Source organism: Heteronotia binoei, chromosome 18 (assembly GCF_032191835.1).
Source record: "Heteronotia binoei isolate CCM8104 ecotype False Entrance Well chromosome 18, APGP_CSIRO_Hbin_v1, whole genome shotgun sequence".
Classification (NCBI taxonomy): domain Eukaryota; kingdom Metazoa; phylum Chordata; class Lepidosauria; order Squamata; family Gekkonidae; genus Heteronotia; species Heteronotia binoei.
The window spans coordinates 5,510,186-5,533,555 of NC_083240.1; the positions used below are offsets into that span (position 1 = coordinate 5,510,186).

General features: G+C 50.6%; 1 protein-coding gene across 4 annotated transcripts in view; it reads right to left on the reverse strand.

Moving 5' to 3' along the window:
• Positions 1-1,147: 1,147 nt before the first annotated feature.
• The window catches only part of KIF1B (kinesin family member 1B), a 166,038-nt gene continuing 143,815 nt past the window's right edge, over positions 1,148-23,370 (reverse strand). For all 4 annotated transcript variants that reach the window (XM_060258929.1, XM_060258932.1, XM_060258931.1 and 1 more), the window contains 15 exons: positions 22,523-22,631; positions 21,736-21,802; positions 21,048-21,132; positions 20,556-20,664; positions 14,504-14,618; positions 12,855-12,988; positions 10,883-10,944; positions 9,384-9,529; positions 8,691-8,930; positions 6,152-6,223; positions 5,883-6,004; positions 5,355-5,504; positions 4,075-4,267; positions 2,533-2,651; positions 1,148-1,267 (listed from right to left, as the gene is read on the reverse strand). In XM_060258929.1, the coding sequence (XP_060114912.1) occupies positions 1,225-1,267; positions 2,533-2,651; positions 4,075-4,267; positions 5,355-5,504; positions 5,883-6,004; positions 6,152-6,223; positions 8,691-8,930; positions 9,384-9,529; positions 10,883-10,944; positions 12,855-12,988; positions 14,504-14,618; positions 20,556-20,664; positions 21,048-21,132; positions 21,736-21,802; positions 22,523-22,631 (1,766 nt within the window). In that variant the 3' untranslated portion in view covers positions 1,148-1,224. The remainder of the gene's footprint in view (positions 1,268-2,532; positions 2,652-4,074; positions 4,268-5,354; positions 5,505-5,882; positions 6,005-6,151; positions 6,224-8,690; positions 8,931-9,383; positions 9,530-10,882; positions 10,945-12,854; positions 12,989-14,503; positions 14,619-20,555; positions 20,665-21,047; positions 21,133-21,735; positions 21,803-22,522; positions 22,632-23,370) is intronic.

Sequence of the window (23,370 nt, forward strand, 5' to 3'; positions counted from 1 at the left end):
CAATTTTTATTGATGCGACCCGCCTTGACCCCATTTGGGAAGGGCGGGATAGTAATGTGAATAAATAAATAAATAAATAAGCCACCTCCCCCTGGAGGGTTGGACTTCCTCTGCCTTCCAACGGGATAGGCTAAAGCCCTGCAAGTACAGGAAGAGGATGGAGCCCAGAAGTAAAGCAGCGTTCGGCATTTAGATTCCCAAATCACACCCGGGGAGAGGAGATTTTTAGTATTCAGAGCCCCAACACAGAGAGAACTTTTGCTGAATTTTGCAGTCCTTGGGGGCTTGGGAACGCTGCCGGATTCGTTTCTCTGAACATTTCCAATGGGATTCAGTAGCCACTGTCCACTCGCCAAGCTGCGAGAAACCAGGTTGACCAAGAGAAGCTGGTTGCGCAACCGAGAGGTGCCGGGGCTCATCGCATGAGGAAAAAAGAAGCAAACGAACAAAAAAACCCCTCCTCCTTCCAGCCAAGTCCCAAGGCACGAAAGCTGCAGAGCTGCCGACTGGAAGCCAGGGAACAACAGATGGGAGAGAAGCAGCTTCGAAATACTACCATTATAAACGGAAGCCGATGTTTGTTGGGGGAGGAAGCGGTCCAAATTCACAAGCAGCCTGCTTCTGCAGCAGGGGACTCCGTAGTGTTGGCCCCATGTGCAACGAGAGGTGTTTTTTCCCATCCTGCGGGACACCCGGTCCAAATAGCAGCGCTTTGGATCCCGCCAGATCACCGAAAGTCAGGAGAAAAGCCAAAGAGTGTTCCAGACAGAGACAACACACGCCACAGAGACAAAGTCCATCGGAATGAGAAACTGATCATTCAGAGAAACAAAATTATTTCCCCGCACTCTTTTTTTTTTTTTTTTAAAGAAGAGTCGTGCAGATAAATTGGAACCCGATCCCCACCCCCCACCCCACCCCTTTCTAAATTTCCACTGCATTGTTTCGTCTGTTTGGCCACATGCTGCTAATAGTACTTTCAGCATGGGGGGAGGGGGGGCAACAGAAATTGAAAAGGAAAAGAGGGCAGGGCCACGGTTAGAAGTGTTGGGAAAAGTGTCAGGGGGTGGGGAGGGAGGTAGAGACGAGGAAAGTTAAGCCACGGGGTTACATACGAGAAGAGGAAAATTCAAGAACCACAGATAAATGAGATGTAACGCTTTATCTATATCCAAAGGCATGTGAGAGAGGAGAAAGAAAAGAGGACGAGGACCCCGTGCGGACTCAGTATTTCAGCTGGACCGAGCGTCTCCGGGCGAGTTTAGATCTGCAAGAGAAGGGAAACCAGACTTCCGTGAGCTGCTTCAATACCCTTTCCCCTTTTGTCTGACGGTTCATCCCTTCTCCCTGTTCCGATGTTTCTGAGATGAAGCTGGACTCGCCACACAACACAGCAACTTGAAAAGGCTGCAGAGTTTGGTCCCGAGACGGGAGCCCAAAGCCAGCGGCAGAAATTAAAAACAAGCCAACAAAAGCTCGCTCTCTTGCAGCGCCTGGACTCCAGCCGAGGTAAACCAGCAAGAGCAAAAGGCAGCTCTGGGAGCCCCCCAAAGGCAACTCCGACCCTTTTGCTGCTTCCGACACGTGTCAGAGCTGACAGGACATCAAGCTCCAGCAGATTCTGCGAGGCGGCAAGACAGACAGGTGCATTCTGTTTGCTTCCTCCTCTCGCTTGCACACACAGCAAGGAGCCCTCTTTTTTGGGGTGAGGGGCTCTGCAACCACCTCGTGCTTTTCTTGTCCTGCCCTGCTCTGCTCCCGGATGCCAGATTGTTCAGCCTCTGCTCTTCTCCACGCACCTTTAGCCTCACTAGCTTCCTCTCCACAGCTGCCTACAGAGGTCAGCGTGAGCTGAAAAGACCATCCGTCTCTCTAAGCTGACTGATCAAAGCCGCCGAGTATTACACCGTCTTTCAGTTTGCAAAAGTAACTTTGCTTTAAAAGGCCCTAGCACCACCGGCCTCTAATCATTATTGTATTGTCTATTACGTGTTGTACACAATCCTTATATTTTTTGCAAACTGAAGGACGGTGTAATACTCGGTGGCTTTGATCAGTTGACTAATTACATCAAGTGCCCTTCAAGCAGCTGTCTCTCTTCACCCAGGCCAGGGGTGGCCAAACTGTGGCTCTTTCACACATATTGTGCAGCTCTCGAAGCCCCCACCGACCCGTCAGCCGGCCTGGAGAAGCATTTCTCTCTTTAAATCACTTCTCCAAGCCAAGTCAGCCTGTGGCTTGGAGAATGCACAAAGTTAAAGTTGCTTTTTTCCATCTCTCCCTCCCCATGTTCCTTCCTTGTCCATCTGATGTTCGCATCTTATGGCTCTCAAACATCTGACTTTATTTTGTGGGTCTTTTATGTTAAGTAAGTTTGGCCACCCCTGACCCAGGCCTTATTGTACCTGCCAGGCTTTAGGGTCCCCTCTGATCTCGAGAGGCCCAAAGGTCTCCTCCTCCTGCCTCCTCTCTCCCCCCACCCTCAATCTGCTCTGCTTCAGAGGAGCTCAGTCCCCGGCCTGCCCCTCTTACCGTATCGTGCCGGCGAGGAGGGGGTTGAAGGCGTAGAGCCAGTCATTCATGTCTTTGTCGTTGATGGCCTGAAGCAGGACCCCACGGTGCCTCGTGCACACGGCAAACGTATTGGGGGTCTGGAGGGCGGAAAAACACAAGAGCTCTCAGAAGCCCGGGAATCCTTTCAGAGGGACTGGCACGCTATGGGGTGGGGCCCCCTTGACAGGCCTGATACTTGGGGGGGGGGGGAGGACAGGAAGCGAAAGCAGCGAGAGTCTCTACCTTCCCAACCAGCCAAGGCAGGGCCATAGCCAGGGTTTTAAAAGTTGGGGGGGGGGATGTAAAAAAAGTCAGGGGACACTTAATGGCTCCCCTCCCCTGGCCGACACTGCTGTGGCTCAGCGTGCCTGACCTTCCCTCCCACCCACCCCCTCCCACCATCACTTGAGGGGCCACAGGGGTGAAAGCTGGGAGCTGCCCCCTCTCTCCCTCCCTGAGATTTCAACTGCACGGGAGGGGTACTCAGGAGCAGCTGCTGCCCCTCCCGTGCCATTTAAAGGGCATGAGGGGAGGGAGGGGGCAGCCCCCAGCCTCTCGGCTTTCACCCCGGTAGCAATAGCAGGGGGAGGGAGGGAAGGTCAGGGGCACCTGGGGAACTCAACAGGAAGTCAGGGGGCAGGGCCCCCACAGTCCCCCCTGTAGCTACAGGGCTGGACAAGCACTCTTTTGCAGTGGATCCCTCCAGCAATCTGCCTGGGTCTGAGAAGAGGTCTGACCATCCCCCTCATTGCCCTGCTGTTCCTACACATCTGGAAAACGAGGCCATTCTGAAAGAGCCGAGACTTCGTGTGGCTGGCAGAGGATCAGAGACAGGCCGCTCTTTCCTCATCACACCGAGGCGGGACCACTAAGCTGCTCCGGGAACACCTGATGCAGCAGTGTGCTCCATGCACCTGAGCGTATGCCTGGATCTGTGGGTGCTGGGGGGGTGGGGGTGGGAAGGCTACTGTAGAAGTGGAAGGTGTGGCCTGAAGTCAGCGACACTTTCTTGAAGTGACTCTTTTATGGTCTTATGGCAGAAGAGATTCAGAACTGGGACCCAATCTGCCCAAAGGTTCAATTGCGTTTACTTGCAAGAACATAAGAGGCCTGCTGGATCAGACCAATACTCCAGTGGCTAACCAGTTCCTCTGGAGGGCCAAGAGCAGGGCATAGAGGCTGAGGTATATCCAAGTGTTGCCTCCTGGCTCTGGGATTCCCAGGCTTGGTGCCTCTGAATGTGGAGGTTGTCCTTCTATCACCATGGCAGGCAGCCACCGACAAACCTCTCCTCTGTCTAATCCCCTTTTAAAGCTGTTTGTTCCTGTGTCCATCACTGTACCCTCTGGCAATGAATCCCAATGAATTCATCACTCTCAAAGACTAATTAAGCCATTAAGGGAAATTCTCTAGTCAAGAAAAGGCACGGAGGGCACAGGTAAGACGAAAGGCTCTCCTTATCTCTTCCGGGACAAACAGGGCAACTGACCAACCCACCCCTCAAAGGGAACGGCGACTGACCTTCACCATGGCCTGCTGATCCTCTGAGTATTCCACCTGAGCCGTGGAGAGGTTGATGATGCCCCTTTCCACTGGGTCTTTGTCGCTGTTGTAAATGAAGACGTACGGGCGACGGACCACCACAAAGTGCTTGGCCCACGATGGAGAAAGTGGCTCCTTGAAGTGGAGGTAGCCCTTCTTGGAGACCACAGAGCTGAGGTGATGAAGAAGAAGAAGGCTGCAGTTTTATACCCCGCTCTTCTCTCTGAATCAGAGTGGCTCACAATCTCCTATATCTTCTCCCCCCAGAACAGACACTCCATGAGGCGGGTGGGGTTGAGAGGGCTCTCCCAGCAGCTGCCCTTTCAAGGACAACTCTGAGAGCGCTATAGCTGACCCAAGGTCATTCCAGCAGCTGCGAGTGGAGGAGTGAGGAATCAAACCCGGTTCTCCTAGATAACAGTTCGCTCACTTAACCACTATGGCTGCCCCAAGGCCATTCCAGCAGCTGCGAGTGGAGGAGTGGGGAATCAAACCCGGTTCTCCCAGATAAGAGTCCGCTCACTTAACCACTATGGCTGACCCAAGGCCATTCCAGCAGCTGCAAGTGGAGGAGTGAGGAATCAAACCCGGTTCTCCCAGATAAGAGTCCACACACTTAACCACTATGGCTGACCCAAGGCCATTCCAGCAGCTGCAAGTGGAGGAGTGGGGAATCAAACCCGGTTCTCCCAGATAAGAGTCCACACACTTAACCACTATGGCTGACCCAAGGCCATTCCAGCAGCTGCAAGTGGAGGAGTGGGGAATCAAACCCGGTTCTCCCAGATAAGAGTCCACTCACTTAACCACTATGGCTGACCCAAGGTCATTCCAGCAGCTGCAAGTGGAGGAGTGGGGGAATCAAACCCGGTTCTCCCAGATAAGAGTCCACACACTTAACCACTATGGCTGACCCAAGGCCATTCCAGCAGCTGCAAGTGGAGGAGTGGGGAATCAAACCCAGTTCTCCCAGATAAGAGTCCGCACACTTAACCACTACACCAAACTGGCTCTCTTTGTTTGGATCAGAGAACAAAGAGGAGGGGGATTTGTAGGGTGAAGTACCTGGCTGGAGATGGCTTTCATGACAGCTGTGGCTCAGGGGAGGACACAGAGGTCAGAAGGTCACTTTGGAAAGCTCCGGGAAAGTCAGCTTGGCTGAACAGTCCAGTTAGGAGGGTGGATTTTGAGCTAGCCTTCTCCACTCAAACCTGGCTTTTGTTCCTGTAACTTGGTACAGTCTGAACTCCGAGACTCACCCTGGTCTGATTTCCTCGATATCAGGAACAAGGTTCAGGAACTCATTTTTGCCGGCCCTGGCCAAGTACGAGGCTTCGACGGGGGGCATCAGTTGGAACGACTCGCCCTCTGCGCCAGGACTGGAGGCGCGAGAATTAGCTTCAGGGGTCCTTTCAACAAACAAAGGAGGAGGGAACAAATGCTTAGCCTGACCAAGCAACCGCCAAAGCTGAAGAAGACAATCAGGTCCGTTCATCACGCCCAACTGTGGTTTGTGCAAACCTCAGCTTAGAATCCAAACCGAGATCCAGGGCAACTTATTTCTGTCTTCTGCTCGGGTACATAAATTCACTTCCATCTCTATGTTGCCAGTTTCTGCACCGTAGTCAAATCCGATCAGATACCACACATGTAAACACACCCCATATCCAAAATCAGCAGAGAAAGAGACGATGATGGGAAGGAAGGACACAGAACAGGCCTGTACCATGCCTACGGAGGGAGAAGAATCCCACTGGAGGAAGACTCTCCCCATGAACTCAACTCACTTCTGATCCACAGAGTTGCACCGCGAGTCTGCCAGTGAGGGGCAGGTGGAGGAAGGCGTCAGGGTGGCACTGCTGAAACTCGATACTGATGGGTCCCGTCCAAGTGGAGAGATATCAGACAGCTAGCAGGAGGGAGAGAAAAAGTCTGCCAGTGAGCTTTGTGAGAGCCAGACTAAAGTATGACTTATTTAAAATTTAAAAGAATAAGCCTCTTGACGTTTTCACCCCAGGCCCACTGCTCTGTATTTAGCAAACCATCGTCCACGTACCTTACAATCACTGATGCTGTTGTAGACCTGGTTAAATTCACGGTTGAAAGTGTGAGTGAGAAGCTGCAGGCACTGGAGAGAAAGGAGACAGATGGGCACAAAGATGTCAATTTTAAAATCATCTCTGGGAAGGAATCTAGAGATGTGGAAAAGGAGGGGTCAGAGAAACCTTCTCCAGGACCTACAGCTAGTCCTGGTGGGAAGTCTCCTTATCACGGCCCTGAGGGCCCAAATGACATTTCCTGGAAGGCTTCCCATATGGGTTTCTTTTCCTGATCTGCAGCTTTTTACTCCCTGCTTTTATTATTCCTTGCAGCTGGTGCGCTTAGATTTCTTTGCAGATTTCTGTAATTTAAATGCGCATGTATCTATAATCATAGCATCACAGAATCACAGAGTTGGAAGGGACCTCCAGGGTTATCTGGCTCAACCCCCTGCACAATGCAGGAATTTGACAAATATCTCCCCCTACACACACACATACCCCCAGTGACCCCTGAAGGCTCCATGCCCAGAAGATGGCAAAAACCTCCAGCATCCCTGGTTAAACTGGCCTGGATAAAAATTGCTGCCTGACCCCAAAGTGGCAACCAGCATTTCCCTGGGCATACAAAAAAGGGCCACTAGAACAAAGCACCTCTTCCTGCCCTCCCTCTTGTGAGCTGCCTGATCACAGAATCAGCATTGCCTCTGTTGAAAAACCACCAAATATATGTCTATTTTCTAGCCTTGTCTGCCTCGGGCACCAAGTCAAGAGCACAGATGCTCCAACGCCCATCCCTAACTATCTAATGCACAACACTATCTAATGCACAACTCAAAAAGGATATTACAGCATTGGAGAAAGTGCAGAAAAGGGCAACTAGAATGATTCAAGGTTTGGAACACTTTCCATATGAAGAAAGATTAAAATGCTTGGGGCTCTTTAGCTTGGAGAAACGTCGACTGCGGGGTGACTTCAGAGTTTTACAAGATTATGCATGAGATGGAGAAGGTAGAGAAAGAAGTACTTTTCTCCCTTTCTCACAATACAGGAACTCGTGGGCATTCGATGAAATTGCTGAGCGGTTGGGTTAGAACGGATAAAAGGAAGTCCTTCTTCACCCAAAGGGTGATTAACATGTGGAATTCAGTGCCAAAGGAGATGGTGGTGGCTACAAGCATAGCCAGCTTTAAGAGGGGATTGGATAAAAATATGAAGCAAAGATCCATCAGTGACTATTAGCCGCAGTATGTGTATATATGTATACACACACACACATATATTGGCCACTGTGTGACACAGAGTGTTGGACTGGATGGGCCATTGGCCTGATCCAACATGGCTTCGCTTATGTTCTTATGTGACTCAGAGTGTTGGACTGGGTGGGCCATTGGCCTGATCCAGCATGGCTTCGCTTATGTTCTTATGTGACTCAGAGTGTTGGACTGGGTGGGCCATTGGCCTGATCCAACATGGCTTCGCTTATGTTCTTATGTGACACAGAGTGTTGGACTGGATGGGCCATTGGCCTGATCCAACATGGCTTCGCTTATGTTCTTATGTGACACAGAGTGTTGGACTGGATGGGCCATTGGCCTGATCCAACATGGCTTCGCTTATGTTCTTATGTGACACAGAGTGTTGGACTGGATGGGCCATTGGCCTGATCCAACATGGCTTCGCTTATGTTCTTATGTGACACAGAGTGTTGGACTGGATGGGCCACTGGCCTGATCCAACATGGCTTCTCTGATGTTCTTATGTGACACAGAGTGTTGGACTGGATGGGCCATTGGCCTGATCCAACATGGCTTCGCTTATGTTCTTATGTGACACAGAGTGTTGGACTGGATGGGCCACTGGCCTGATCCAACATGGCTTCTCTGATGTTCTTATGTGACACAGAGTGTTGGACTGGATGGGCCACTGGCCTGATCCAACATGGCTTCTCTGATGTTCTTATGTGACGCAGAGTGTTGGACTGGAGGGGCCACTGGCCTGATCCAACATGGCTTCGCTTATGTTCTTATGTGACACAGAGTGTTGGACTGGAAGGGCCATTGGCCTGATCCAGCATGGCTTCTCTTATGTTCTTAACACTAGCTGACAGCTGCCCCTCCCCCCCAAAAGAAGAGTCATAAAAATGCTGACAGCCCCCTGAAGTCAACCCTACAGGGCCACAGCAGTGCAGACGGGCACCTCCTGGGTTCTTGATCATCGTTATATTCCAGATATCAGAGAGCCCCAGCAAGATACTGCTCTGTTCACGGACGCCACTCAGAGAAAATACGAATGAATGTCCAGGTTCCAACAGCCGCTCGCTCCCCTGCCTTGGGCCACTGACTGCCTCAGCCAAGTCTGCCTTGCAGAGTTTTGTTTCCTGGCTTACCCACGCTGACATCCTGCCTCGCAGCCTGCCCAAGTTGGCTAACAAGAGAATTAAAAAGCAAACCCAAACTCAAGAGCCGAACAACGAAGACCAAGAAGGCGGCTCTCAATGAGCAGCAAGGTTGGTTTTGCTCTGTCGACCGCAGAGGAATTAAGCCAAAGCCGCACCTTGGTCGCCAGCTCCTTCTCCCGGTCCACCAGGCTCTCGATGTCCGCCGAGTCGTAGCCGCTGCTTTCGCTGGGTGTGACGGCGCTCTCGAAGGTGGTGGAGGAGATCTGGGAGGAGATGCTGGTGGAGGTGCTGAGGGTCCCGCTGCTGATGCTGGGGGACAGCGAGTCGCTCAGGGACTTGGGGACGGAGTCGCCCAGCTTCTCGCGCAGCAGCAGGAAGTGGCGGGTCTTCTCAACCTGAGCGGCAACAGAAAGGGCGCTGGAGGACTGTTCTCACCGTCCGGAATCCTAAGGAATGGATTCTTCGGCCCTCCTCCCAAGCCCCTGACATTCCAAAAGCCCAAAGCAGAAAGGGGTCGGAGCTCAAGCCAGGCCACGGCTAGCGATTTAACCTGCAGCAACAGCTGGCTCGTGGGTTACATATCTCAGGGAGGGGAAAGGGCCATCTTCTGGAAGGCTGCCCAGTGAGCAGTGTTCCCTTTAAGCTGAGTTAGCGTGAGTTAGCTCACAGATTTTGAGCCTCCGGCTCACACGTCTTTGCCTCAGCTCAGGAAGGATGACTCCAGAGCACACTGATTCATGCAGCAGCTCACAGCTTCAATGGCAGGAGCTCACAAAGCAGAATTTTTTCTCACAAGGCTCCGCAACTTCGAGGGAACGTTGCCTGGGAGGCCGCTTCCCGTCACTCACCTCGTGCAGCAGTTCCAGCTTCTCCAGTTCCCACTGGTGCTCTGCGATGAGGCTGTCCCCCCGGGGCCTCCACCCTGCCAGGTTCTCTTCTCCGCGGACGTAGGCCACGGAAGTGTCCAGGACTTTCCTCCTCCTCCTCTGCATCCCTGAGAAGGAATCGGCTCAGATGAGCAGCCGCAGAAACAAAACAGCACTCGAGGCCGCCCATAACCCTGCCGCTTCCCACCTGTCTCCTGACCGTGTCTGTCTCCCTCCCATCGCTGGGTGGAGCGGCGTCAGGGGCTTCCCTGTTTCTCTTTTTTTTCATTATAATAATAATAATAAATTTTTATTTATACTCCGCCCTCCCCACCGAGGCAGGCTCAGGGCGGCTTACAGGACAGGGTACATACCATGATACAACAACAATAAAATCAAACAATAACAATATAAAGCTGTTCATACATTAATTAAATTACACAAATAGTCTAAAATCCAGTAAAACTTAATAGTGCTACAAACTCAGTATATATAACGATGGCATGATGTTACTGCTAAGTTCAACTGAAAAGGCTAGTTGAAAGAGGGCGGTTTTACAAGCCCTACGGAACTGGTTAAAATCCCGCAGGGCCCGCACCTCCTCTGGCAGCTGGTTCCACCATTGGGGTGCCGTTACCGAGAAGGCCTGCTCCCTAGTTTTTTTTAACTTAGCCTCCTTTATATATTATTACTGTTATTATATATTGAGCTATATTGCTATATTGAACAATATTATATATTGTTATATATATTATAACACAGGGGCGGCCAAACTGTGGCTTGGGAGCCACACGCGGCTCTTTTACGCATATTGTATTTTACACATATGTATTCTTACCGTTGCACATCGCCCCTGAGCCTGGCGCTGGCCGGGAGAGGGAGATTCATTAAATGTAATAAATAATAATAATATTGTGTGGCTCTCAAAGCACCCACTCCCCCGTCGGCCAACTTGGAAAAGGCATTTCTCTCTTTGAATCACTTCGCCAAAGCGAGCCAGCTGGTAGCTTGGAGAATGCATTTGAAGTTAACGTTGCTTTCTTTCCACCTCCACCTCCCCCGTTTTTTTTTTTGTTTTCTTTCTGCCTTTCTTTCAGTCATTCCTCCCAGTTCTCAAATATCTGACGTTCGTGTCTTGTGGCTCTCAAATATCTGACATTTATTCTATGTGGCTCGTACGTTAAGCAAGTTTGGCCACCCCTGGTATAACGGTTCAAGGCTAACAGGAAGCTGCCTTCTACTGAAACAGACCCTTGGTCCATCAAGGTCAGTCTTGTCTACTCAGACTGGCAGAGGTTCTCCAGGGTCTTAGGCAGAAGTCTTGTACCTCCTGCCTGGTTCTTTTAACTGGAGATGCTGGGGATTGAACCTGGGACCTTCTGCATCCCAAGCAGGTGCTCTACCACTGAGCCACAGTCTCTGCTCTCCCTATGCAGGCTAGCATATATTCATGTGTACATGCAGGTCATAGGTGTTCTTACCTGGGCTGCCCGTGTCTGCCGTTTTGCACAAGCTTAGCTCATAGATTCCAGTTACTCGATTGCTGTTCCACGCAAAAACAAAACGACACAAGAGAAAGAAAATGAAATCATCTTTTGAGAAATCAACTCAAGAGCTAGAGCTCAGGGCTCTAGAAACTCTCGAGTACATCAGGAAAGAGCACATTGTTCGACACAGAAGGGAAAATTCACAGAACGAGGTTTTAATCATGTGAAGACTCAGTGGTCTGAACTGAGGGTCTCACATCAGATGCCACAGTTATAACCTCCTCACCAGGTTAACACGGAGCATGCCTGATTAAAACAAATTTCCTCAGGCTGCTTTAAAAAAAATTAAAATGGAAACAAAATACATTAAAGGTCTCCAGGATGCTTTTGCCTTGGAAGTTTTTTGGCATACTTCTCAGAGGAAGCTTTCTGAGTATCAGGTCTCCATTTCTCTGAAGTTCTTTATTGCTGAGCTAACATAAGTCTTTAAAAATTATTGGTAGTTGCTCGCCGGTGGATTGTTCAATAATATTAACACAACTACATGAAAATCTTAAGACTTGGGTATCTGAAGGGTGGCTGATTTACACACAGAACTCCCTGTTGTGGATTTCTTTGGGGCCCCCAATCTGCCTGCCCCACCTTTGGAAGCGAGACCGGTTCAAGAGACACAGCCTTCTCGGTGGTAGCACCTCTGTCGTGTCACTCCCTTCCTGTACCCTTTTGCCTGCTAACTAATTGAATTTTTGAGTTTTAAGGGCTGGGTGAAAAAGGCCATCCTGGAACACAACACAAAAACGATTGTCAGCATGAAAGACAACTAAAGTCAAACTGGCAGCAAAAGTCCAGCTAAGACAAAATGCTGTGTTTCGTTTGATTCTGCTGCTAAGTTTTACTGTTTTGCCAGTTTTTTTCCAGTATCCCTGCTTTCATTGGCTTTTAATTAATAATAATAATAATAATAATTTTTAATTTATATCCCACCCTCCCTGCCAAAGCAGGCTCAGGGCGGCTAATTAAGTTTTCCTTTACTGAATATTTAAAGCTGTGCAGGCCACCTGCAGAAGCGCCTCAGGTTTCCCGGGCTGTGTCCACCAATTCTGTCCCACGAAGGGCAGAGATGCCTTCTGAGCCAAGAAGCCAGGGACCCCTGGTGCCAGAGGAAGCAGAATTGTAGGACGGAGCCTCCCTTTATTATTAAGCCCACCTCCTTCTGGCCGTACTAGCACCATAGAATCATAGAGTTGGAAGGGACCTCCAGGGTCATCTAGTCCAACCCTTTGCACAATGCAGGAAACTCACAAACACCTCCCCCTAAATTCACAGGATCTTCATCGCTGTCAGATGGCCATCTAGCCTCTGTTGAAGAACCTCCAAAGAAGGAGAGCCCACCACCTCCCAAGGAAGCCTGTTCCACTGAGGAATCGCATTAAACTCACAAACCCCTCCCCCTAAATTCACAGGATCTTCATCACTGTCAGATGGCCATCCAGCCTCTGTTGAAAAACCTCCAAGGAAGGAGAGCCCACCACCTCCCAAGGAGAGAGCCTGTTAGAATCATAGAAGAGTTGGAAGGGACCTCCAGGGTCATCTAGTCCAACCCGCTGCACAGTGCAGGAAACTCACAAACCCCTCCCCCTAAGTTCCCGGGTTCCTCATTGCTGTCAAATGGCCATCTAGCCTCTGTTGAAAAACCTCCAAGGAAGGAGAGCCCACCACCTCCCAAGAAGGAAGCCTCTTCCACTGAGAAATTGCTCTAACGGTCAGGAATTATAGAGTTGGAAGGGACCTCTAGGGTCATCTAGTCCAACCCGCTGCACAGTGCAGGAAACTCACAAACCCCTCTCCCTAAGTTCCCGGGATCCTCATTGCTGTCAAATGGCCATCTAGCCTCTGTTGAAAAACCTCCAAGGAAGGAGAGCCCCCTGCCTCCTGAGGCAGACAAGAGAAACATCATCCAACTTACGAATCCGGGGATTTGGAATAGCCACTGCCAAAGAGGCTGCGCAAGGAGCGAGGGGGAGAGATCTTGGCGTCCCGCGAGTAGAAGACCATGCAGACATCCTTGGTGATGACGGCCGGCTGGATGCAGTGGTCGAGCTGGAAGGAAGCAGGGGGAAAACCCAGATTGCTACTTATTTTCTCCATGAAACCAGGGTAAATGTGTGTTGTTTTTCTAGCATTCCTGGTCTCTCCCCAACCCCTCATTGTATTTTTGGCTTCATTCAGCCATCGCTCACTGAATGGAACGACAGGCCACCAAAGGCAGGACAGGTCTGGTTCCAAATGGCCCAGCATCTCATGCAGGATTTGAGTCTTTTTACATTTGGATCAAATCTCACGCACAGGAAAATGCTCTGTAATAACACTCATGAAGTTCAATCAACGGCGATATGACCCGCTGTAGCTTGGATACAGTTTTACTGCCGTTCGTTCTCTTTACCCTACAAGTGCAGTAGTTTGGATCAGGCTGCTTGTTATCTGGGCACTCCAGGCCATGAAAGACCATCCGTGGGGTTCACGTTCAAGCCCCAACGGGCATAACCCAATCAGCATTCAAGTCCCACCAATGTCAACTGGTGAGGCAGACGACTCTTTCGAGCGTCAAGTTCTTCTGCAGAAATCGAACGGTTTAAGTCTGTCTACGTTTAAGTGCAACGCTGATCAGTTTCTCCAATTGTTTTGTTTTACAAGGCAGACTCAGAAATCATACACGGAGAAAGAAAAAGACCCAGTATATGAAAAGATCTCACGCTGTCTTGTCAGAAGAAGCATAAGGTGGTCAAAGAGAGCCACTGATTGCCTTCCCCCAGCACGCACCGGCATTCACAGTGAAGAAGAACTGCAGATTTATACCCCGCCCTTCTCTCTGAATCAGAGACTCAGAGTGGCTTTGATTATATGTTGTGAGCCTAAGCAGGCTCAGGGCGGCTCCCTTAGAGCCACCAGACTTGCACAACCACTGGGACTGGCTTCTCTTCACAGTGCCTTAGGACCTCTCCGAGCTGCTTCCCCTGAGATTTGTGGCACCCTCTTTGTGAGTTGCCCACTTCCCCCCCCCCCCACCAACGAGAGAAAGTGGGAGAGTGAGAGGAGGCAGTGACAGCAAAAGTGACACAGAGAGAAAGCAGGGGAGAGACAATAAAACAAGGGGAGAGATAATAAAATCACAATAAAACAGTTAAATTGAGCAATGATTAAACAATTAAACAGCATAAAACAGTTTGGTGCTAATTACAATCTATTATATCTTCTCCCCCCCCCCCCACAACAAACACCCTGTGAGGTGGGTGGGGCTGAGAGCAGCAGTAGCTGCCCTTTCAAGCATAACCTCTGCAAGAGAGCTATGGCTGACCCAAGGCCATTCCAGCAGCTGCAAGTGGAGGACTGGAGAATCAAACCCGGTTCTCCCAGAAAAGAGTCCGCTCACTTAACCACTATGGCTGACCCAAGGCTATTCCAGCAGCTGCAAGTGGAAGAGTGGGGAATCAAACCCAGTTCTCCCAGATAAGAATCCGCACACTTCACCACTACCCTAAACTGGCTCCCTTTGGCCATTGGCCAAATCTCTCCCTTTCCCAGACCCAAACAGTGTGAGACGTGACACATACTCACCTCTAGGTAAGCAGACAGGGTCATGTAGATTTTTTCTCCGTAGGGCGTCACCCGGTTCAAGAGGAGGGAATTATGCAGGGAGCTGTCCCAAACCGCCTCAAAGCGGTAGAAGGTCCTGGAAGAGGCACAAGAAGCGCTCAGTGGGGACCCTCCCCGGGAGCCCAGCATGGGCTGCTGCAACACCTTTCCTGGGAGTGTCATTTAACATGCAGCCCGGGGGCAAACTTTTCATTACTTTTGCTAAAAAAATTCAGGGCCAGCTTACAAGGACCCTGCTTTTTTGATGGTGTCCCGACGTACTTTCTTCTTGGAGATGAAGGCCCTTTATGCAGCAGCAAGCATGAGAGCCAGGAGAACAAAGGAGAAATCGGCTCCCTGTCCTAGTCAACAACCCAGCACTGGGAGCGCTAATTTAAAGATGCCAACTGTGCCTGGGTACCTGGATTCTCCCCCACTTCGAGGGAATAGTGCGTTAACCCACAAACCCCGCTGGGAAATGCCCCCTCTTCCTGGCACCACCCAGGCCTCTTCCCAACATCGCAGAAACACTCTGAACCGCATGTGGACTAGGCTACAAAGACGCATCTGTCCTAGCAGCCAGAGCGCCAAAGAAAAGGGGAGGCTGAAGGACTGCAGAAAGGAGGAGGGGGAAGAGAACTAGACTTCACCACAGTGACAGCTGCAAAGCCAGCCTGGGGAGAACCAAAACTTTAAAGCTATAAAGGACAAGGAAGGCAGGGAAAAAATACTACAGGTCTTGCTCTCAAAAGCTAGCTCTTCCCCCTCCCATGGGAAGCTCCTGGTTGGAAGGGATGCACACCCTGCCTAAACCTTGTGTCCGCACTCATAAAGAAAGATGCAGCAGGCCAGTTAGAGTCACAGGAACACACGTATCTGCCACATGCTGAATCAGACCATCGGCCCATCAATATTGTCTACTCAGACTAGCAGGGGCTTTCTAAGGCAGGAGTGTCAAACATGTGGCCCGGGGGCCGAATCAGGCCCCTGGAGGGCTCCTATCAGGCCCCCCGAGCAACTGGTCATCTGCTTCCTTCTCCCTCTCTTGCTTCATTCTGCATAACAGCTTGCTTCGTCAGGCTTGCTCAATCTCATAGGAACTACAGAGCAAAACCTCTATTTTCTCCATTGGCTGAGGCTCCTCCCTTGGGGAGGAAGGCGGGGGGAGGCAGAGCTTGCTTTGCCAGCCTCCCTCAATCACACAGCAGAACTACTGAGCCAAGACTCTCTTCCTTCTATTGGCTGAGGCTCCTCCCTGTCCTGGTCCCCTGGGGAAGGAAGGAAAGAACCAGAGCTTCCTTTGCCCAGATCCCTGGATCCCATGGGAGAGATTTAAAGAAAGCACTTTTAAGACCAACGAGTGCTAATGTTTTAGGCATGTTTTAGCTTAAGTTTTTTTTTAAAAAAAATCTTTGTTTGTCTGTGTCCTTTATAAAGTTTCTATGTCTGCTAAAAAATGGTAAAGGTAGAAGAAGATGAAGATATTGAATTTATATCCCGCCCTCCACTTCAAAGAGTCTCAGAGCGGTTCACAATCTCCTTTACCCTCTTCCCCCACAACAGACACCCTGTGAGGTGTGTGGGGCTGAGAGGAATCTCACAACAGCTGCCCTTTCAAGGACAACCTCTGCCAGAGCTATGGCTGACCCAAGGCCATGCTAGCAGGTGCCAGTGGAGGAGTGGGGAATCAAACCCGGTTCTCCCAGATAAGAGTCCACACACTTAACCACTACACCAAACTGGCTCTCCAGTAGTCCCCTGTGCAAGCACCAGTCATTTCCGACTCTGGGGTGACGTTGCTTTCACAGCGTTTTCACAGCAGATTTTTTACGGGGTGGTTTGCCATTGCCTTCCCCAGTCCTCTACACTTTCCCCCCAGCAAGCTGGGTACTCCTTTTACCGACCTCGGAAGGATGGAAGGGCTGAGTCAACCCGGAGCTGGCTACCTGAGCCCAGCTTCCACCGGGATCAAACTCAGGTTGTGAGCAGAGCTTAGGACTGCAGTACTACAAGCCTTACCACTCTGCGCCGCGGGGCTCTTCCTACGTCTGCTACCTAATCTTAAACAGGACCACCCATGGCTCGGTTCGACATGGCCCAGCCCAACAAGATCTCATTAATGTCAGATGCGGCCCTCATAACAAATGAGTTTGACACCATCTCAGGCAGAGGTCTTTCACATCACCTACTGGGTGGTCCCTTTTAACTGGAGGTGCCAGGGACTGGCCTTAGAACCGTCTTGTTTGCCAAGCAGATGCTCTACCAGGGCCGCTTTCTTTTGTGACAGGAAATGTCTCAGGGGGCTTGGCACCACACCGGAGTTCTCAGCTGTTAAGCTCTTTACCTTCTGCTCTAATGGGGTGTTCCCATCTCAGGGCCTGGGACAATGCATCTCCTCGTTCTTCAGCGAAGCTACATCGCCATGCTACCTGCCCAGTCTGCTCCCTGGGTCCCGACCCATTTTAGCGGTGGCAAATCCTACACCTGTCCATCTTTGCAAATGGATTTTTTTTAAAAACAAAGCAGAAGCTGGATTTTGGGGAAGGGGAGAAGTTAAACTGGTAGTAAGCAGAAGGCTAGTGAGGATCACGGCGGGCGAGCAAACAGAAGCTCGGCTCGCCAAACAAAAAGTTCACAAACCAGGGACAAGAGGAAATCAAAATCCCAAACGAAGAGAAAGAAGACAGCAGTGCTTACAAATCTTTGGCCCAGCCTGGGAAGAAGGTACGTGCAGAACAAAGGGGGAAGGAACTGAGAGCCCAGCTGGAACGGTCTGAAGTTATGTAATGACCAGAACTAAGCTGCTGTGAGCAGCTTCATGGGAGAAGAGAATGTAGTTCTTGGGAGCGCAGGAGTTGGGCCAAGGAGACTCTGGTTCGAATCTCACTGGGTGACTTTGGGCTAGTCACTCCTATCTCAGCAAAAACCTCATAGGGTTGGTGTCAAGATACAATAGAGAAGATGGTAACAGCCTGGGAACACACGCAGTCGCCTTGTACTCAGTCACATCCTTGGTCCATTGCAGTACTGTGTTCTCTATCTGGTTCTTTGGGATCTTGGCGGAGAAAAAGATCTTTCCCAAGATCTTAATTACAGATTGAAGCTGTAATCTTCTACTCCCTAAACTGAAAGTCCTCTAACTATGTGCTGCACGCCTACCCCTCCACGCATGGTCTGCTGTGAGCTCTTTAGAAGAAGGGGGGAATATCAAAAGAAAGAAATTAGGAGAGTGGGATGGAACTTTGAATATACATACATTACAGGGTGAGTCAGTTTGAGGCAGCAAGAGCTACCCTGGTGGGGAACTGACAAAATTTATTTTATTATATTTGTATTCTTCCCTCCCGACGGGCTCATTTGGCATTTGGTTGCCACCAACCTGGATGAAACCTGAACCTTAAAGTCAGAAGTCAGAAGGCAGTGGCCCTCTCCTGCTGCCCCAACTCAGCTGTTTCACCTCTGTTTTGCTTTTGTTAAAGAAGATATTGATGCTGCCCTATATTCTGAATCTCAGAGTTTCAGAGTGGTCACCATCTCCTTCACCGTCCCCCCCCCCACAACAGAAACCCTGTGAGGTGGGTGGGGCTGAGAGAGCTTTTTACAGAAGCTGCCCTTTCAAGGACAACTCCTGCGAGAGCTATGACTGACCCAAGGCCATTCCAGCAGCTGCAAGTGGAGGAGTGGGGAATCAAACCCGGTTCTCCCAGATAACAGTCCGCGCACTTAACCACTACACCAAACTGGCTCTCCCAAACAGGTGAACAAGTGTCTGATGGGCTTACACCTGTTCACCCTTCCCTTTAGGGGGAGGTATTTGTGAGTTTCCTGCATTGTGTGGACTAGATGACCCTGGAGGTCCCTTCCAACTCTATAATTCTATGATTCCCTCCAAAGAAGCTGTGGCATACATGGAACGCCACATAGTTTCTCCCACGCTTAGCAACTGTGGGCTCTTCTCTAGCTGATTCCCATGCCTTTGCTTCTACGGCAGCCCTGGACTCCTAAGACCCAGCTGGCTGGGGAAGGAAGAAGGTGAGGAGGATGGGGGGGGGGAACTTCCAGGCAATCCTACAGGTGCTTCGGAAAGGCTGAAGTGGAGGAGTGAAAGGAAAGGAAACTGGGCTCTGTGTGTTGGTTCCTCAGAGGCGCAGCGGACAGGAGAGGCAGTGAGAACGCCCTGCTTGCGCAGCAGAGCCAGGAAGCCAGCAAAGGGCCAGTGCTGGGAAAGGGCAGCAACACAAGAGACATAAAGCATTCTAACGGAGCAGAACCCTTTATGTGTGAAAGAAGCAAACAGAAAATACCTAGGCATATCCTTATCAAGAAAGAGCCTGTGAAGACACAGAAAGCTTTCATTAGTGCAGCCGGAAGCAGAACAGCCAAGAGGGAAACGGAGCAAGGAGACAAAACTCAAAAACAAACAGACGCTCAAGCAGCAGCCCAAAGACCAAACTTGCAAATGCGGGGCAGGGGTGGTGGGGAGGGAGCAAGATATGCTCCCCACGGTGGGATCTTTGCTGTCCCCAGATGCTCTGCCAACCCGGAGAACACACCCCCAGCAGTAACTGCTTGATGACAGAAGGGGGCAGCATCACAATACTGAGAGTGCACAGAACTGCCCAGAAAAGATACTGGAAGAGCGGCAGGGGACTGGCGCGTTTCCTCCCGCCCCAAAGTGGGAAGGATGATGGCTGAATGCTTCCAAGAATGGGACTGCTCTCCAACCAAAACTGGGACGCAAACAGGGCCGGCCTTGCCACGAGGCAAACTAGGCAACTGCCCAGGGCACCGGCTTTCTAGGGAGTGCAAATTGGGCTCCCCACCCCAACACGTGACACAGTGACGTTATCAATGCAAGGGAGGGGGGTGCCAGAAAGTTAGCCTTGCCGAGGGTGCCGGACTGTCTAGGGCCACAAAATAGTCATCACTCGAGCCACCGCCTGGGGAGCTGCTATCAGAAGAGGGCGTCCGACGCCGACGTGCCAGGCCTCATCTTGATCTCAACCGGTGGCAGCACAGCCGGTCGTGAGCAGGGTGGCCTATGCCGGCTGTCACCTCCAGGTGCCTGCTGCTGCCGCCTTGATAGAAGACGAGGCTCCTGAGGCACCAGCAGCAACGCCACAGCTTTAAGAACTAGAAGCTGAGGTCCTCAGGAATTCAGTGGCCACCGGCATCCTATCCTGTGCTTCTTGTGCTCGTGCTGATGCTAAATGTATTGCCGCTGTTACCACTGCTGATGCTACGTCATGCCTTGGAGCAGCCAGCTGTCTCATGGCTCCTGCCACCTCCTTCTCGCCCAAATCGACTTTGCCGGTCTTTCTCACCGTGCTCATTCCATCCTGCCTGTGCCTCCCCACCCCCTCCCGTATCCACCAATCGCAACCCAGTTCCTATTTCTCCGCCTAAGTTTTGTCTTTTGCCTTCAAAGGTTTTTTGTTGTTGTCGTTCAGTCGCACAGTCGAGTCCGACTCTTTGCGACCCCATGGACCAAGTCACGCCAGGCCCTCCACCATCCTCTGAAGTCCACTCAAAGGTAGGCTGGCAATTTAAGGACCCGTCTGTTGCTTGCCTGGGCTAGTGGAAGATTTCAGTGTTTTTAAAAAGTTTCTAGACCTCAGGATTATGAGCATATACATGGGAAGTGTGTTCCTTATGTGTTCAAAGTGTTCAGAACACGAAGGAGGGAATGCAACGTTCTACCCTGCCTAAAAAGCATACAAACACACAACCAAACTCAACTCACCGAACAAATAAAATCCCAAACCTCATACAACGTTAGCCCGAGCAACGAAATATTTTCTGCATTTCCCTCTAGCTGCGATCGAACGCCCAGCAGACATTTGCAGGATTGTACACAAAACCAACACCAGCTTATGCCACCGCCAAACGCAAGACTGCCCACCCGTCCTTCAATCCAAATTTGCTCCAGGAAAAAAAGCGTTGTGGAATGGAAGGGCTTTGCTCGCCCTCGCTGAGTGAGAGGCCCGGGCGTTCTGCCTCGCCAGGCAAGTTCAATGATTAAATCCCCTCTCACCTGTTGGAGGAGTTGTGAGAAGACCTCAGATATTTTGCAGAGATGATATTTAGCGACAGGATGGCATCCACAGCAGCTTCATCGACTTCTGCTTTGTTTCTGATGCGCCCTGAAAAGGAAAGAAGGGGGGGAGATGCCATCAAAAACCAGGACGGTCTTTCGTTCGGAACAGGGGCGGCCAAACATGCTTAACGAAAGAGTCGCATAGAATAAACATCAGGTGTTTGAGAGCCAATATAAATTCTGTCAATAAAACACGCCTGCTCGTGCTGTCAAAGACAACAACTGAGCATGGCAGGTGTTTGTCGAGCCACGCTGTCGTACAAGTCTACTGGTCAAGGAGCCGAGAACGGATTGCGACTCCAGGTTGAGCCTGTGCATTGTGGCAAATGCAGGTTTATGGCCATGCAAAAGGAGGAAACCGTCTCAAGGAATATTGGAGAAGAGTTCTCACAGTACGCAAAGATTGCAAAGGAGGGGCCTGCAACTTACCAACCACTAGTTCCCGTACGTCTTTCCAATGCAGCTCGTTGCCTTTCTCGTGGATAATAGTGACCGTGATCCTACGCTGTATTCCCTGGAGAACGGAAGGAACAAACGCATATATGAACCTCTGAAATTGCCTTATTTTGAATCAGACCTGTCTACTCTGCCTGGCTGTGGCTCTCCAGGGTCTCCTTCATGCTGGGGAATAAACCTAGGAATCTCCGCATGCAAAGTGGATATTCTACTGCTGAGCTACAGACCAAAACATAGCCTTTTAAGACATCCACTATTTCATCAAGAAACCTCCCAAGAGAAGTGCAACAGAATCATTTTAGAAACCCTTCTCCCCCCGCCCCCCCCCAAAAAAATCCCCAGATTTTATCCCAAAACTCAGTGGGGGAAAGATGCCATGCCAGTCTCCAAGACAGACACTAAAAGAGAAAGACTAATCTTTATCACCTTGGGGTCTTCATGCCATGTGGTTCCCCCACCGCCCCCTCAAGTCTCCTAGTTCTCTGTGTGTTCCCTTTAAGGGTTCCAATTTGTGCTGGAGTCGAGGGGATTCTAGCGCAAGGCGAGATGCTAGGCAACGACCTCAGCAGCAGCGGAAAAGACCTGGCTCTCTCTCAGCCCACCAAAATGGACCATCTGTTTTGCTTACGGGAGCAGCAACTCCAATTCAAGGCAAGACTACCTGGTGAAGCAGGAAGGTCCCCTGGCAGGGCTGTCCCCCTGTGTGGTCCACGATAGCAGGAATGTACCTGCAGGAAAAAGGAAGCGCAGAGCAAATCCCCAATGAGAGAAGAGACATTCACACAGTCGTTCCAATGAGTAACTGACCCCTCTCTTAGAGGCCTGAGGAACGCTGCAACGAAACCCCCTCAAAAGGATGCAACGCGTAAAGATTTAAACCCCCATCCCTTGAGGCCAGAGTGCCATTACCGCAGGGATTAAAACAGAGGTGTGGGGCTACCGGGAAGGGGAAGACAGACCACCTCACATCAGACCACCTTGCTCTGGTTTCACATCAGATGCATGGTTTTAAAAATGAGGCGAAGACAACCAACCCCACCCCCCAAATGACTCTGCACTCAAACTGAAGACCCTGGAAATCTCTGCAACTTGTATAAATCATGCCAATTTTGTATGCCAATTTTACAAAATAAATTTTGTAATCTGTTCTAGTTTTGCTATTCTTGGGGGGGGGGGGTCACTGAAGCCCTGCCCCTGTCCTATAAATATCTTCTCCAGCCACCTTTCTGACATTTTAGCAGCCGTTGCCCTGGGCACGGTCAAGCATGTTTTTGCAAGAGCAAGGGCCTAATGCTTAAGAAGTAAGCTAAAATCCTGACAACGCATTCCATTTTTATTTCTTTATTGCATTCCCCTGAAATCTCGGACTGTGCGACTGAACAGCAACAAAAGGGATCCTGGCCTCCCGCCTCCCAGTCTGCAAGCAAATCCAGGGGAGCAGCACTTACTCTCCAGTGGGCTCCAGTTCGCTGATCTCAAACCAGACCAGGAGGTCGTATTTGGTCACGCTCTGACCCAAGTTGGGTTTGCTCAGCGTGTTGAGCTTGGTAGCTGGGACTTGGGAGAGAAGAAGAGCCAGTTTAGAGATGCAGCACACCATACCAGAGGGAAAATGTATGTCAGAATGTTCTTGGATTCTCACGCTATTCCTTAACACACACGCCCACACACAGTCTACAAATGCAAGATGAGTTAACATAACTCAGCCACTGGGATGCAGGAACTTGAAGTCTGCACTTCTAATCTGCAGATGATTTGAAGATGCTTTCTGCCACCAAGCATCTGGAGACAGTCAGCAGACTTTTACTGCATTTATGTCCTGCTCCTCTCCCTGCTGGGGGATCCAAAATGTCCTACGTCACTCCCCTCCAATTATCCTTGCAACAACAAGCCTGCAGAGTAGGTGAGGCCGAGAGGGCGGTGACTGGCCCGTCATCCAGCAAGCTTCCATGGCAGAGTGGGGATTCAAACCCGAGTGTCCCAGATCCTAGCCCAAAGCTCCAACCAGTTCAACACGTTGGCTCCCATGTTGGCCAAGTTTACAGATGACACTAAATTGTTCAGGGTGGTGAGAACCAGAGAGGATTGCGAGGAACTCCAAAGGGATCTGTTGAGGCTGGGTGAGTGGGCGTCAACGTGGCAGATGCAATTCAATGTGGCCAAGTGCAAAGTAATGCACATTGGGGCCAAGAATCCCAGCTACAAATACAAGTTGATGGGTTGTGAACTGGCAGAGACTGATCAAGAGAGAGATCTTGGGGTCGTGGTAGAGAACTCACTGAAAATGTCAAGACAG